Below are 14463 nucleotides of genomic sequence, written 5' to 3'. Positions count from 1 at the left end.
AATGCAGGTTTAAATATTAGATGTAATGCAGGTACAGGGCTAGTTATAAATGTTTCCTTTTTGATTTGCTGACATGTCTCTTTTGAGCCCAATTCTTACACTGTGTTCATCATACTGGTGTCTGAACAGACAGCACGTATACTCTTTTAGAATAGCGGAGGATTTACATATACCAATACTTTGTTTATCCGAGGTTAAGGTTTCTTTTAGAAGTTCTTAAAAGCAAACGTTTTTTGCTATGTCTTTGTTTGTTTTACAGGTTGATCCTGCTTTGAAAGAAAAATTAAAACAGAACAATGTGACGCTGGAATCTGAATATAAGGTAAAATAAATCTATTGCTTGGGGATCATAACCTTGACTACCCTTGATTACACTGGCCGCTGGCGGGGTGGATCTGTCCCTATCTAAAATTAGATCAGCCATCTGCCTTTGACTCACTGATGTCCAATAAAAACAAGGTTTTATGCAAAGAAAGGTTTTTGAACATGCAGTGCTTCTTTCTGAACACAGCTTTGCTTTGATGTCCAGGTGTCAAGTACAGTGGTACAAATAAATTCCACTATGTCCGTGGTTTACCTAGTCTATAAAAGTAGAGCTGATGTTGGACTCGGATGGAATATGTATATGTATGTATCAACACTTCTACCACATAGATTTTGATGTTCTGTACTTCAGGCTAAAGATCAACGTACTTGATGTGCTGCCTGCTACTATTTCTCGCTTCTTAAAACTTCTATGTAGCTTTGAAACAATTGCCATTACTTTTTCATAATTTCAGAAAATTTTATAGAGAAATATTTCCTTCTTTTTTCAACAACTTTCTTCAAAGATTACAAAGCTCCAAAACAGCTATTTTGGCCAGTTTCATATCCAGAGTTTCATAAAACTTCAGGCCTACAAAAATCCTTGTTAGGAAAACTGAAAAAAAAAACCCTCCCTGTATCCAGAAAAAAAAAGATCAGAGGTAGTTCTGATAATTTTTAATGTTTTTAAATTACATGGATCAAATATCCAGGTAACATGTTATCTATCCCCATGGTCTTTATGTTGATCACAGATTTTTCTTTGTCTTCCCATACAACATTCCTGTCACAGGCCTTTCAAGATCTTGATTGTGATTGCATCCATAGCTCTCATACTTAAGCGTCTAAAGTACATGGTCTTGCTAATAAAACTTTTCTTTTACGTTCCTCTTTTGTGATTCGTCTGTGAAATAAAAATAAATTTTCTCTTGCACTTTTATGTATGTAATTTTGCAGAACATCTACCTACCTCCCAGGTTTATGATAATGTTCTACCATTATTGCAAATAATTTTGGACCATCCTCGCTCTACAAAGAACTGTGTTGTATGGTGTTGGAAATCAAATAGTTGATCTATGAGTACATGTGGGAAGCTCAACTGGAAACACAAAACACACACATCCATTAAGTTCTGATCACCTCTGCAGTTACTCTGTATCTCACTTCCCATATAATGTACTATAAGGCTATTCTGATTTATTTATATGGAAGAACCACAAGCTGTAAAAAAACAAACAAACAAACAAAAAAAAACCACACCCCTCTGTTTAACTCACTACCTAACCACAAATTCAACTGATCTGTATTCAGATATGGTTAGCTTTCTTTCCATCAAGATAAGTAAATAGTTGAAGGGTAATATTTAATGACCATAATTGGATCTGCTTTATGGAGAAATCGATGGTAATAAAATACAAGTAGCATAACAACATATTACAACCCTACTTGGGTAATGAGGCTCCTTCCTGATGGACAGAAGTGACAGAAGCAATCTGACTTTTTCTTAATCTAAATCACAGAGAGTTGCCATGCTGCAACTCTTTTAAAGTAGTGCTTGGGTGTTATAGAGGGTAGACCAGTTCAATGAAACAAACGGATTTAAATTTCCACGCAACTAGAAGAGATTCAGATAATTGTTTTGACTCTAATCTCAATGTGTACTGTACTGTGGGCACCAACTTGCAAGCACTAGGCATACTCATTTCTTGCTTTAGTGAAACTGGTGGAATCAGGAGCAATTCAGCAGTCAGACAGGTACTCCACAGGCCCTGTGTGAGTCTTTGACAGATTTTATCGATATTACCTCTCTATTCTGGTAGACAAAATCTAACCAATCATGGAGTTACTGCTGACATTAGGAGAGCAGTTTTCTGTGGACCTCGTGTACCAGTATAGGGATTTTTTTTCCTCCCCCTCATCTTTATTCCTTTACTTGTCAAAAATGCAGCTCTTAAGAACATCTTATAATTCTATATTTAGGTCACAGTGGAGGATAACACTAGTGGCTGTTACTAAATGTAGCATAGTAAGAGATCAAGGGCAGTTAAAAAAAAAAGGTTGCTGTTTTGATATGTGAAGCATTATTTTACAATATTATTAGCATTATATCTGCAGCTGTTACTGAGGATACCACGCCAGCTGTTTGGAAGCATGATTGCATGATGCGTGCCGATGTCCATTGCCTGTGCCCCCCCAACTCAAGACTTTAAAAATTATCTTATTGTCCTTACAGAAATGTTTATGTTGAATAAATACTGGATTCTTTTGGAATGTCGTAATTTCTGCTAAAGCATACATCTTTATGGCTTATTACAAAAGCCAAAAACATTTCTCATATTTCAAACTTTGAAGTCTGCACTTGGTCTTCAGCATGATGGTGATGAACAAAGATGTAATCACAGGTATCATCAATTTACTGCGAGGAAATTAACGTTAAGACATTTTTACCTTCTGGTTTACTAAATACTGTTCTCTCAAATTATACAAAATGTACCTTTTTCATAGAGGACTGTTTCTGGAAAGTATACTGTTTTGAGCAAGAGTGAATTTGCATGTATAATACATACTGCTTTTCTTATATCTCAGATCTGTTAATAATGCTATTTATCTTGTGTCTTTGGATGTGCCAAAGGAGCAAGCTACCTTTGCATGTGTTCTCTGTTGTTTATGTATTCCTCTCACATGCTTATGTGTCCTCATACGGCCAATTAGTCCTTGCTGCTCCCCTTTGCCTAATAAATCTTGGCTCTGTCCACTAGTGACACGGATACTAATGGGAATGTAGTTCTGCTGCTGAGCTGTGCCTTGTAGAACACATGGTAAAAAATGTCAGGTGCTTGACCTGTGACAAAAGCCTAGAGTATTTCATTTGAAAGCACAAAAATATTGTTTGAAAGAGGGAGATAAAGGACTGATTCTTGTGGTGAGTAACAGACTTTCTCGTGGATGTCTAACAATCACAATACATTTGTTGGTTTAAATGTGTTGTCAAATGAACGTTCCTTATTCTAGCACTTCGTTTCTGTACTTTTGTGAAAATAATGGTCTAGTACACTAAAAAATGTGGCCTCAATCAGTTACAGCAGACCCTAAGATAAAAAATTGTTTATGGTTTTTCAAGCAAATAAAAACAATTTCAAAAAGAATGTATTAGTAATCTACAGAATTAACATTTTGCAATGGAAAAATCAGTTAGGTTTGAATCAGATATGTTTTTAACCAATGGGAATTGAAGGCAGAGGGGTAAAAAATGTAAATTATAAATGTAAAATGATTTCTATGGAAATCGCAAATGAGAAGTTATAAAGTAGAGAAGATTGATAAAAGGACATCAGAGAGTTTTCTTTTAAGTAAGCTGACAAGTTGACATATCTAGGCAATATTGAGTACTTTTTTCAGTGGTCCGGAAGAAACTGTGAAATCATTACTAATGTACAAGTGACACAAAAGTATTGAAGTAGTTAAAAGTACAGTCAGACAGATGCAGAGACCTGTTTGTATTACTTGTTAAGCAGGGCGCTTTAGGTGAGCAAAGTACCTGTTAAAATAGCCAGTTATTTGTTAAAAAAATGGGAAATGTTAAAAAAATAAAAAATGGAAAGATACCAGAATGTTAAAAAAAATTAAAATGTATCTTTCCATTTTTTTTCCAGAAAGAATGTTGATTATATTGTGTATATGTATATACATTCATAAGAAAAAAGTACTAGCTATTGACAAGTTTTCTAATGCAGCAAAAATATTAAAATTAGAAGTAATGTCCATTATTAACAGAGAGGAACATCATTTGAACATAACAGCAAGAAAAAATGGGTTCTCTGTCTTACAGAATATCAAATCTACAAAATTTTAGAAAGTTTTCTTCAAGTGGTTGTGAGCTGTTGATCTTGGCATTGGAGAAGTGAATGAATCTGCTGCTCTGTGCATAGCCAGGCTAGAGAACCCTTTTCTTGACTTAAAGTATATGAATATGTAGCAGGCTTTTTTCTTCATAATATGATAGATCACAGAAGGTCAACATTAGCTCTGGACAAACATGTAAATGTTTGTCCTGAGAATTACAGCAGAAGTGTTGTAATTTCAGTGTTAAAATGTTTATCTGGGACAGTTCAAAAAGTAAAAGCAGTGTATGGAGAGGTGGTTTGGGAACATAACCTGTGTATTTGCACTCTTAAGAGTAAAAGAAAATAGCATTTGAATAAGCTCTTGTAAAAATGATTCAAAATGCTTAATGCTTATTTGACTTGACTTGGGGGATTGTAGTCACAGCAGAATGGGTGAAACTTTTTTTCACAAAGTGACACTGTAGTGACATAGTAATTTTTAGTAATCAACAGATATAGTAGAGTATATGGACACGAGGATGGTTCTGGTAGGTATTTCCTGAATACCAGTGGCTGAAATCTGCAAGCACCTTGTTGCTGCCGTTATCAGTACCAGAGGATTACTGATTTTGTTGTTTTGGAATTAACAGATCAACCTGTTGGACTAATTAACTTCAATGTCTGAGCTAGATACTGGTGGCTAACTGCCTTGAGCTGTTTGAGAGGGGTCAGAGATGGTGGTGAAAAAAATCTGCCCAAAGTTGTGACACTGAATGAGGATGAGATACTGTTCTTTCTTCCTTTAATCACTCTGACCCTCCCCACGCTCTCTTTTTCGTCAGCATGTTGTTAAGAAAAGCTGCTTCCAGTCAGCCATGGGTTCTGTCTGTCCTCTGGGTTGTGTCTGGGACAAGCCCAGGGTGAAGTTGCTTGCACTTCACTTTACTCACGTGTAAAATGGTCTTGAGAATTTTTATTTCACCATAAGTCTTCATCACTTCTGTTTTTGTAGAGACAAACAAAATGGTGTTAGTTTGTCATCAGTGGGGACTGCCGTGGCCAAGAGAGGGAGAGGATTTTAGTTAAAATAGTTTGTGCTACTTGTTTTATTCTGAGTGGGTATGGCATAGGATCTTGGGAAGAGTTGTGGAAGTTTCCAGGAAGCAAGACACATAGCCTCCTGAGGGACATGCATGGGACATCACTTTTTACCAGTCTTATTTCTGGAATTCATCTCTATTAAACAGACCTGTAAATTCTTTTCTAGTCATGTTTCTAGCATATCTCTTTGCACAGGATTTTCTGTAGCCGTGAGCTGTTTCTTTCATGTGTGTTGCATCTGCACTTCCCTTATCCCCATAAGAAGACACTGATTTCTCATAGTTGTAAAAAGCAAAGTGAAGCAGCTAGGAGTGCAAGCAGGCAGCAAACCTGATCGAGACATGCAAATGCCTGTAACAAATAATCTCTGCTCCTCGCCCTCTCTCCAAAATAGACATCTTTGCAGCTGTTGCACTCCTTGGATGGTTTTTTAATCCCAGAGGAACTGAGCAGCTCTTAGCATGTTGGAGCCAACTCTGTGTGTTGTCTGTCTCTCTCTCTCTCACACACACACATGAAGGGTTTGACTATGGAAAGTGTCATCGACACAGCATGACTGAATTCTTTCAGTTATTGTCCTAGGGGATGCTGCTAGCTCCTACCAGGCAGTATTGGGAACGTTTCCCTATGCAGCTGACTACGTAGATGGAGATGTTAAGCACATCTCTCATGTTAATGGGCCCCTAGTGGTGAATCATTCGATCCTTGGTATAAAATATCCAAAATAACTTTCAATGTATTGTATGGGAATTTAGCTGCACAGTTGAGGCTGTGTACATTCCTTGCACTGCCTGCCTCTAAAGAGGGTGCAGCAAAGCAAATAGTTTCTAAGGAAGCTCTTGTCTTAGCGATGAGGCAAAGCAGCTTTTTATAAGCCACTTCACATTTGTTTTGCTTAGCCCTTTTTTTTGTCCATTCTGTAAACACTATGTGAAATATTCTGTGACTGCAAGTGTACTTTCTGCGATGCTCACGTAGGGACACAAGCTATATTTTGAAATACTTCAGAAGATTGTTAAACAATTCTCACATGTTCTTTACTTGGTCTCAAGTTATTGTTATCTATCTTTATTTAATGCTCAGAACTGTACTGTACAAATGTACTCTGCAGTGGCAAGTTACTGTCAGAGAGTGGGATGCTGTCTTAAGAAGTGACAGGTCTTCTCCAACCAAAGAAAGACCCCAGACTTTACCTTCTAAAATCTCCTCTTCGTTCTTGTAAAAATTTAGTTAGGTGCCTCAATCCTTCTCAGTACAGCAGTCTTGGTTATTTAATTTTGAGGACCTGTTGGTTCAGACAGAATGAAGGTAGATTTGTAGAATGAAGGTAGATTTATTTGCAAGTTACTTGTTTGCTGTGGACTCAGCAGTATTGCTGAGAAACAGCTTTACTGTCCTTGGCAATACAGTGGGGGACTAACACCTATATTACTGTCCTCATCAAACAGACAGGGGATCTTAGTCACAGAGAAAAAGGGAAGATTTTTTTTTCCAAAATGAATTTTCCCAATAACAAAAGTCAAAAATGTGACATCACCATTGATGTCACTGAAAAAACTATTTATGGCTGAAAGTATTGAAGTTGCTCTGATAACAGCTAGCCAAAACCACAGTTTCTGCAAAGAGAAAAGCATTCTGCTTCAGCATATAAATTGACAAGCAAGTTCTGGAAGACGGACGAGTTGAAAATCAGCAGGAAAGTGTAGATGAGAAACGAAGTTCTAACCTACAATACCTCTGTATGTTACCTGAGCTAGTGGAGGCCAGGACAGAGGCGGCAGCGTGTGAGAGGCAGAATATTTAACTCAGCTTCTCAGAAAGATAGACTAGTTAATACGGTTTGCTGCTGATTTGAAGGAGTATGGTTACTTTGAAGTAGTCCTTGAGTGGCCTGGATTTAAGTTTAATCTGACATTATTATTGTAAACCTGCTCTAGTTGTTTCTTTTCTTGTACCCACACACTTCTGTTAGGCGTTTCACAGTGGCAACTGATCATTTCTTGTTGTGGTAGTCTCTTAGCCTTTCCTCTGATATTCATCACAGCTTTTTTTTTTCTCTCACATAAGGAACCTGTAAAAACTTATTTTTCAGATCTTTTCATAGGGAAAAAAAAACCATGTGTGACTCACAAGTCTGATATGTTTTGATCCTTGTAAATCTCTTTTTTGATTACTTGTTTGAGAGTATATTTTTTAAATTATTAGAAGGATGTATTGTGCCAAACTTTATACACACAGTGAAAACAATTGTCCTTGCTTAAAAACATTCAAGCAAGATGTTTGAAATAAACCTTCTCTGTGTTGTCAGCCTAAAAAATTCAGCAGGCTTTTGTGGGCTCCAGACAGGGAGCCGTAGACATCATTTCAACAAATGTGCTATAGAAATCCGTATGCTCTTCCTCCTAGCCACAGAACTGGAGGTTTCAGGTGGTGTTTGTTGCTTCTTCTGTGCTCCTGCACTGCAAAAGGTCTCACATCCCCTTCAACCAAGCTCAGCTTTATATAGCTGAAAAGGAACCTCCACACATCCCAGATGTACATCCCTGGCTGCTCCTCTGCTAGATGGATCTGCTGCAGAAATGAGGACAGACCTCTTCAGATAGCTCTTCTCTTCCTGAGGGGTGTTAACCATAGATCAGTAAAACTTCCAGGTACACGGGAAATGGAAGCTATGCTACATGTATTTCATTGCTTAAAATTAAAAGTGGAATTTGCTGAATTTTAGATGTTTGATCTTGAAGGTGTAATATTGCACTCATGCTATTCTTTATAGGTTGACTCTTTCAGAATTTCATTTTTGCTCAAGAAAAGAAGATAAGCTAAAAGTAACTGACCAGTGCGATTTGAGTTTTCTTGACTTTACCCATAGAGCTTGTGAATCCTTTGAATCCAGAAGTTCATCTTGGATGGTGTGCAGGTGTAATGCATAAATGGTATTGGGTCATCTGTTGAGATTTAGTGCAGTTTTTAAGACTTTCTCCATTTTAAGAAGGGTGGAGATCATGGAAAACCCCAATTCTTTGATAAAAATCTGTCTAGTGCTATTTTCTCTTACTTTAAAAATTCAAGACTGTGTAACCATAAGGGTCTAACAAAGTACCTTAATTGTTTGGTTTATTAAGTAATTTGTATCACTGTAGCACCTTCACACAAGGCTATGAGGGCACTCTACAAACATTAATTAAACTCTATGACACCTCTGAGATGGAGGCAAGTACTGTTTTCATTCTTCAAATTGGGAAAATGATGCACAGAGAAATTGGTGGTGCAGTTCTGTGATACAAAGCTTTGCAACGTAGCCAGCAAAAGATGTTTGTTTGCTGTCTGTCTAGTGATTCCTTCAGCTGTGCCAGTTCAAGTGTTTGCAGTCTTATGCTTAAATAGAGTTAATTCATAAACAGTATTTATTTGTTCTCCTAATCTAGTTCACTTTCTCTGATTTGGAGCACAGCCCCACACAGTGCAGAATTGGTCTAAGGGGAAAGTAATCTAAGGAAAAAGAGTCTCTTAACTGAGTTTACCATAAATTAATTAGTTGTGCCATAGGTGAGTGGCATTGGGTCCCACTGAAGGCAGCAACAAAAACTCTGTTGGTTTCATTGAGTTTCTTTGCCAGTCTTTAGCAAAGCCAAAAAGAGAATCAAACCTGTGGATGCTTACATGCAAAAAAAACCACCCTACATTTCTTCCCTTACTGAACAAAACTAATTAATTCTAGCCACAGCATTCTATTTCGTAACTTGCTTATGTATTAATAACATAAAAGCTAAGCATTCTCTAGTTGGAAAAAAATACATATTTTTGATCTGAGGAGCACTAATCACAGATAATTAAATATACAATTATGTCACATCCTGTGGAAAGTGAGTGACATTAAGTTTTTATTAAGAAAATGATATGTCAGAGACATGGCTCTGGGAAAGAGCTGTAAGAAGAGAATAGTAACAAGGCCAGATCATAAATGATGATAAAGTTGTGATTTGCAGTCCCTCACAAGATAGCAAATACATTGTTAGCCTTCATTCTGCACCTCTACATCTGTGTGTCAGAACAATTTCTCGATCTATCTTTTATGGTCTTCAGGCTGTTTTGACACTGCAGCAAGAACAGCCGGGTTTAATGCACATCTTTCATTGTCTCTCTCAGCCATGAGGATGTTCCTCCCTGGCTCAGCTTTTATCTGCAAATGGGGTTACTTACTACAATAATGGGAAATAATTGTCTCTTTGAATTGGAGTCATTTCTGTCTGCGGTGCTCATTGCACAATTTATTGCATCAAGCCAGGCAGTAAACAGGATTTTCTTATTCCCCCTTTCATATGCAGGAAACAGATGAAAGCCAAACAGTTCTTGCAGGTGGCAACCTTGAATTAACTCCACCTAAACACCAATAGCTCAAAGTGAATTTCTGCAGATTTCAGTTTGTTTCTTGTGGCACGATGACTATCCTGCAAAAGTGGAAGTCAAACTCTTCAAAAAAAAAAAAAAAAAGTATTTTATTGTAAGGCTGACAGGGGATTATGGCTTATACTTACTAACCAGCAAGGCATTTGAACCTGCAGTTCCGCAGTGATCTTTCTCTTTCTCTCTTTGTTGGTGCATTTGTGCCATGCAAACTGTTTAACAAAAGTCTTTAAAAGTCAAGTGTGTGGCGAACAGTTGAATGTTCTTTTTTGTTCACTCTGCCTGCCTGCATAGCTGCATTTTTTCTTGGATTTACAGCTTCTGTCAGTCCTGTACTTTTAAGAGGCAGTTTAGCTGATTTAGGAAGTGAATCAGTAGATTTAATGGACTACACTGATCTTACTTTAAACAGCTAATTTTCAATATCCCTTGGGCTATTTGAGACAAGTAGGGAAAATTGTACTGGTCTGATCTGATTACATTTCATTGTAGTCTCCGATGATTGACTATTTAGTACATTTGAACTGGGAGGAAAAGGTTTTCACTTTTAAGATTGCCAGTTCATATGGATTTCAATTTAGTAGAAGCTGAAGTAGTTTTACCATATTTAAGTGATGTCTCTGTGAAACTAGGTGGTCAGAGTCCAGATGGTTAAAATAAAATAATTAAAACAAAAAATTAAAAACGTCCAGTCAGGTTGACTTCATTTGGAAAAAAAACACTAATTTCTTGCCTGAATTCTCACTATACAGCATAGTTCAGTCAATCTAAAGGAGCTTTGTAACTTTGCAGCATGTGCTGCACCTAATTGGTAGAGAGAAAGAAGTACCTTCATTTTATAAATATGAGAATAAAAAGGAAAAAATAGTTTCTCTCTGTATTCTTTAGACTCTTCAATTCTTTATATTTTAATTGACAAAAATTAGCTCTGTAAATAGATTCATCTGTTCATAGTTTGAGGCAATTCCGTTTACTGTGCATAACCATGGTTGTTTTATTCTGTCATATCACAGTGTGTTTTCCAAGTACCTTTATTCTTTCAGTTGGAAGCTGCCAAAATGCTTTCTTGTCTTTGTTTAGATTGTGCAGTTTTGATTGTGCAGTTTCTGTTTTGAACAAACCTCCTCTCTGCCTCCTCTATGCCTCTGTGAAGTTTCAGGGGCAGATTAATACAAACTTTTGATAAAGACCTCCAGTATACATATCTGTTCTGATAGACTTCTTTATGTAGTCTATCTTTGGGTACTACAAGTTTTGTTGTATATATTTTAAATGTTGTTTCTTGTTCAGACTTTGTGAGCTGAACACCTTTGGGAATAGTTTAGATCTTCACAGCTGCGTGGTACCTTTGTGTTTAATAAAACCAGCATGCCTTCCTTCTGTTAAAGCACAAGGTTATTTTCAGTGTGGTTTCTTTGAAGCTTCCATTTGAAACAGGTGTTAAATTTTGAATTTGCACAGTGGATATTTGCTGATGCAGGGGATGATGTGTACCTTCCCTAAACACCCTCCTTCTCCCTCCTCCTATAGCAGCTCAGATCCTTTCTCATTGAAGTCAAATACCGGCTAATCATAAAATGTATAAAATAATGAAGGCAATTCTTCAGAAAGATCTGTGCCAACTCCATTGTATGAAAAATTCAGTTGTTCCTACCTTGTGAAAGTCTCCTGTGTTTGTGCATGTGTTCTCATATATCTTCTGTTGAACGTTGCCTAATTTCTTTTGATATCTGATTAACCTTGTTGCAATTTCCACAAGTTGTAGAAGTGACAGAAAACTTTTACATAACATGAACTAATAGTAGCAGGTCTGTTATAGCTGTTGAATTATTCTGTGACTGTTATTCAAGTCCCTCAGTATTTGCCATTTGTTTGGATGACTGATAGTAGGCAAATTAGATCACAAGTTCAGGCCAGGGTTAAGTATTTTCTGGTGTGTTTTTACAGCACTTGTGGAGATGAAACCCTAGTGACGAATCAGAGGTTTAAAGCCCACTGCAGTGCTGGTAATACATTGCATTACTGGTATGCAATATTGCCCTATTCACTAGCATGCGGAATAGCCCTGGTTCCAGCAGAGGTGTGCAACCCCTCCTCAGTCTCCTGTCTGATGCAGCGTCCCATGCTGCAGGCTGGTATGCAAGACTTGAGGTCTGTGCCTGCCGGGAAGAGGTTTCTGCATCTCTGCTAGTAGGATTGTGGAGGTGAAGCATAAATTTGTCTTCCTCAACAGCAGCACTTGGTAGGTAAAATCAGGAGGGCTCCTGTTCCTCCTTTTTGAGTACCTCTAAGGCTAGATAAAGACTCCAGTCACTGCCCCTTCTGACTGGGGATGATAGGAATAGGCAAGGATTTAATTTAAAATCTAGCTAGTTTTTAAGTATCTGACAGCTTGGCCAGTTAGCATATCCCATGTATGACCTATCTCTGACAGTTAGTTGCCTTATTAAACTAAATAGTAGAAAGCATCACATAGCTCTCTCAATGTAAAACCACATGGGTTGGAGGGGATTGCACTGTTACTGGCTCTTAGTGCTAGATGATTCCTCTTTTCCAGTATGCTTTGTGTCTGTGCTGACAGAAACTTCAGGTCACTTATAATGATCTTCTGTTTGAGCTATGCCAATGCTTTTCACTCCTACCTCAATAGTAGGCAGACTTGCAGGTGAAGAACTGATCTGGAAACGAATACAAAATACCTCCTTCAGTCATGTTCAGATGTCGGTATTCCTGTTCTACATGTTTCTTATCTGTTGATAAGCAGTAATGCCTACCTTAGTCATTGATGTTGCTGTGTGGATAATTCCCAATTTTTTTCCTTGTTGAATAACTTTTGGAGGGTGGATGAAAGTTCATCAGCCCAGTGGTGATGCTGTTTCTTGTGCAAAAAGAACACAATTTATAATAATACCTATTTTAAATCATGGAGCCGTCAAAGTGACGCAGCTGTTTTTTATGTTTATCTGCAGAAAATGGAAAAATCTGACTTGGATAACTGGGAGAACATCAGAGGACCCCAGCTGTGGGAAGATTCCAGAGCTGTTCAGAAGCAGCGGCGGGAGGCTGCCCGTCTCAAGACAGAGTGATCGAGCAAGCCTACTTTGCTGCCCACAGAAAAAAGTCTCAGGCTGGACTATCTTTTTTTTTATTCCACTGTCAGGAACAGACATGGGAGGACAGTATTGCTCTGAGCAATTCATGGCAGTGTGTATAACTCTGAGAGCAACCTGAAAGGCACCATGTTGTATGAAGCTCTTTGTTTGCATCCATTTGCACAGTTCCACAGGCTGTATGTGAGAGTTCTCAATAAAAAAAAAAAAAACACAAACAGAAAACAACAGCTGATTATTTTACTGAGTATATCAGATTTTTCCTTTTCCATTTCAACAATTATTGTTTAAAACTGAGGTGCTTCAGCGAGAGATATCATTTCAAGAGTCACTTCTCAGTACCACAACGAGAACAGCAGTGCTGTCATCTAGATGTGTGTGATCAGACAAATGTTGCTTCAGAGAGCTCCTGCATGACTTCAAGCTCTTAAGCTTGGAAGGGACTCCACAGGCATATCAACTGTTCAGGAACAGTGAGCCCATTTTTGGCTAAATAATATTGTTGTGTTTCAGTTCCAGGAGCTTGTCTGTGCAGAGGCATGTGCAGAGTGTCAGCTGGAAATTGGTCAAATAATATTTTTTTAGCTATGGGCAGATATTTGTGATTGGTTTATTGATGCTTTTGTGCAGGCAGGACGTTTGCATTGGAGCTTCTCAGCCTAACTTGTAAAACTCCTTTTCAAGGGAATGGAGCAGTAGAGCACAGATGAACAGATTCTAGTTTCAGAGCGTCCAGTGACACCCATGTGTAAATCCCTTGGGAACTCACAGAGGTATGGTCTTATTTGTCTCTGCAAGATATATGTCACATGCAATCTAAATGCTATAAGGAAATGATTAAAAAGTTAGAATATAGGGGCATTAAGCTCTGCTAGAACTAGAAAAGAAGGAAATTAATTTCATTGTTTTGTTATTCTTTTTTTACCTAAAAGGTAAAATAACATTCTTGGGCAAATAAGATATAAAATAGGACAGGTAAGGAGCAGCTGAAACTACCTACCTTGTTAGGCAACTTTTCAACTCTTAAATTCAAATTCTGGTGCAGTTCTACTGGCAGCAGCAAGATTGATTGCTCAAAGGATGTGAGTGCATTAAGTACAGTGACGGAGTCTTTTCTGAGCTAGGGCTCCTGCTGATGCTGGCATCACGGCTGCTGTTCAGGTACTGGCTGGACCACTGGAAATGCTTCTTTATGTTCCTGGGCATAGACCCATCTTATGATGATTCTACAAATTCGTTATCTGTTTCCCAGAGGATACAGATCTTCCTTTTCCCAGCCTTGACTGAAGTTGCCATTACTTTGCATATGGAGAGGCATGATTAGCTCCCAGTCTTGCAATACTGGCTCGCAGGGTGGACCTATACTACCCCTGAAACAGGCATGTGGCTTTCTAGGAACGATGTGTAGGAAAAGTTACCCCTTCCCCAGGGGAAGAAGAAAAGATATTTCTCTCTCATTAAGCCCTTACGCATAACACTTTTCTTGATGGACAAAACACTTGCTGCCTATATACAGATCCTGTGTATTTTTACGAATTTGATATTCTACAAAAAGTATTTGGTGCACAGCAATCTTATTTCAACAGTTTTGGAATGTGGTTGTAAGTAATTACTTCTTTGTAGAACACTTTTTATGTTGTAATTTAAGACTCAGTTTTGACTTTTGATATTTCTTAGATGGTCGCTTGCTGATAGGGGGGCCCCCCACTTCTCTTTTTCAC

At 37.9% G+C, this 14463-nt stretch overlaps 1 protein-coding gene across 3 annotated transcripts in view; it reads left to right on the top strand.

The window, feature by feature from the left end:
• LOC118244500 (cytochrome c oxidase assembly protein COX16 homolog, mitochondrial) overlaps nt 1-12969 on the top strand; it is a 44129-nt gene extending 31160 nt beyond the window's left edge. For 2 of the 3 annotated variants that reach the window (XM_035539538.2, XM_035539537.2), the window contains exons 3-4: nt 260-322; nt 12602-12969. In XM_035539538.2, coding sequence (XP_035395431.1) covers nt 260-322; nt 12602-12718 — 180 coding nt within the window. In that variant the 3' untranslated portion in view covers nt 12719-12969. The remainder of the gene's footprint in view (nt 1-259; nt 323-12601) is intronic. The other variant, XM_035539536.2, reaches the window with a different exon arrangement.
• The last annotated feature ends 1494 nt before the right edge of the window (nt 12970-14463 follow it).

Source organism: Cygnus atratus, chromosome 5 (assembly GCF_013377495.2).
Source record: "Cygnus atratus isolate AKBS03 ecotype Queensland, Australia chromosome 5, CAtr_DNAZoo_HiC_assembly, whole genome shotgun sequence".
In the NCBI taxonomy this organism is placed as follows: Eukaryota; Metazoa; Chordata; class Aves; order Anseriformes; family Anatidae; genus Cygnus; species Cygnus atratus.
The sequence above is the reverse complement of the archived record's forward strand: the minus strand, read 5'-3'. Positions and strand labels throughout refer to the sequence as shown.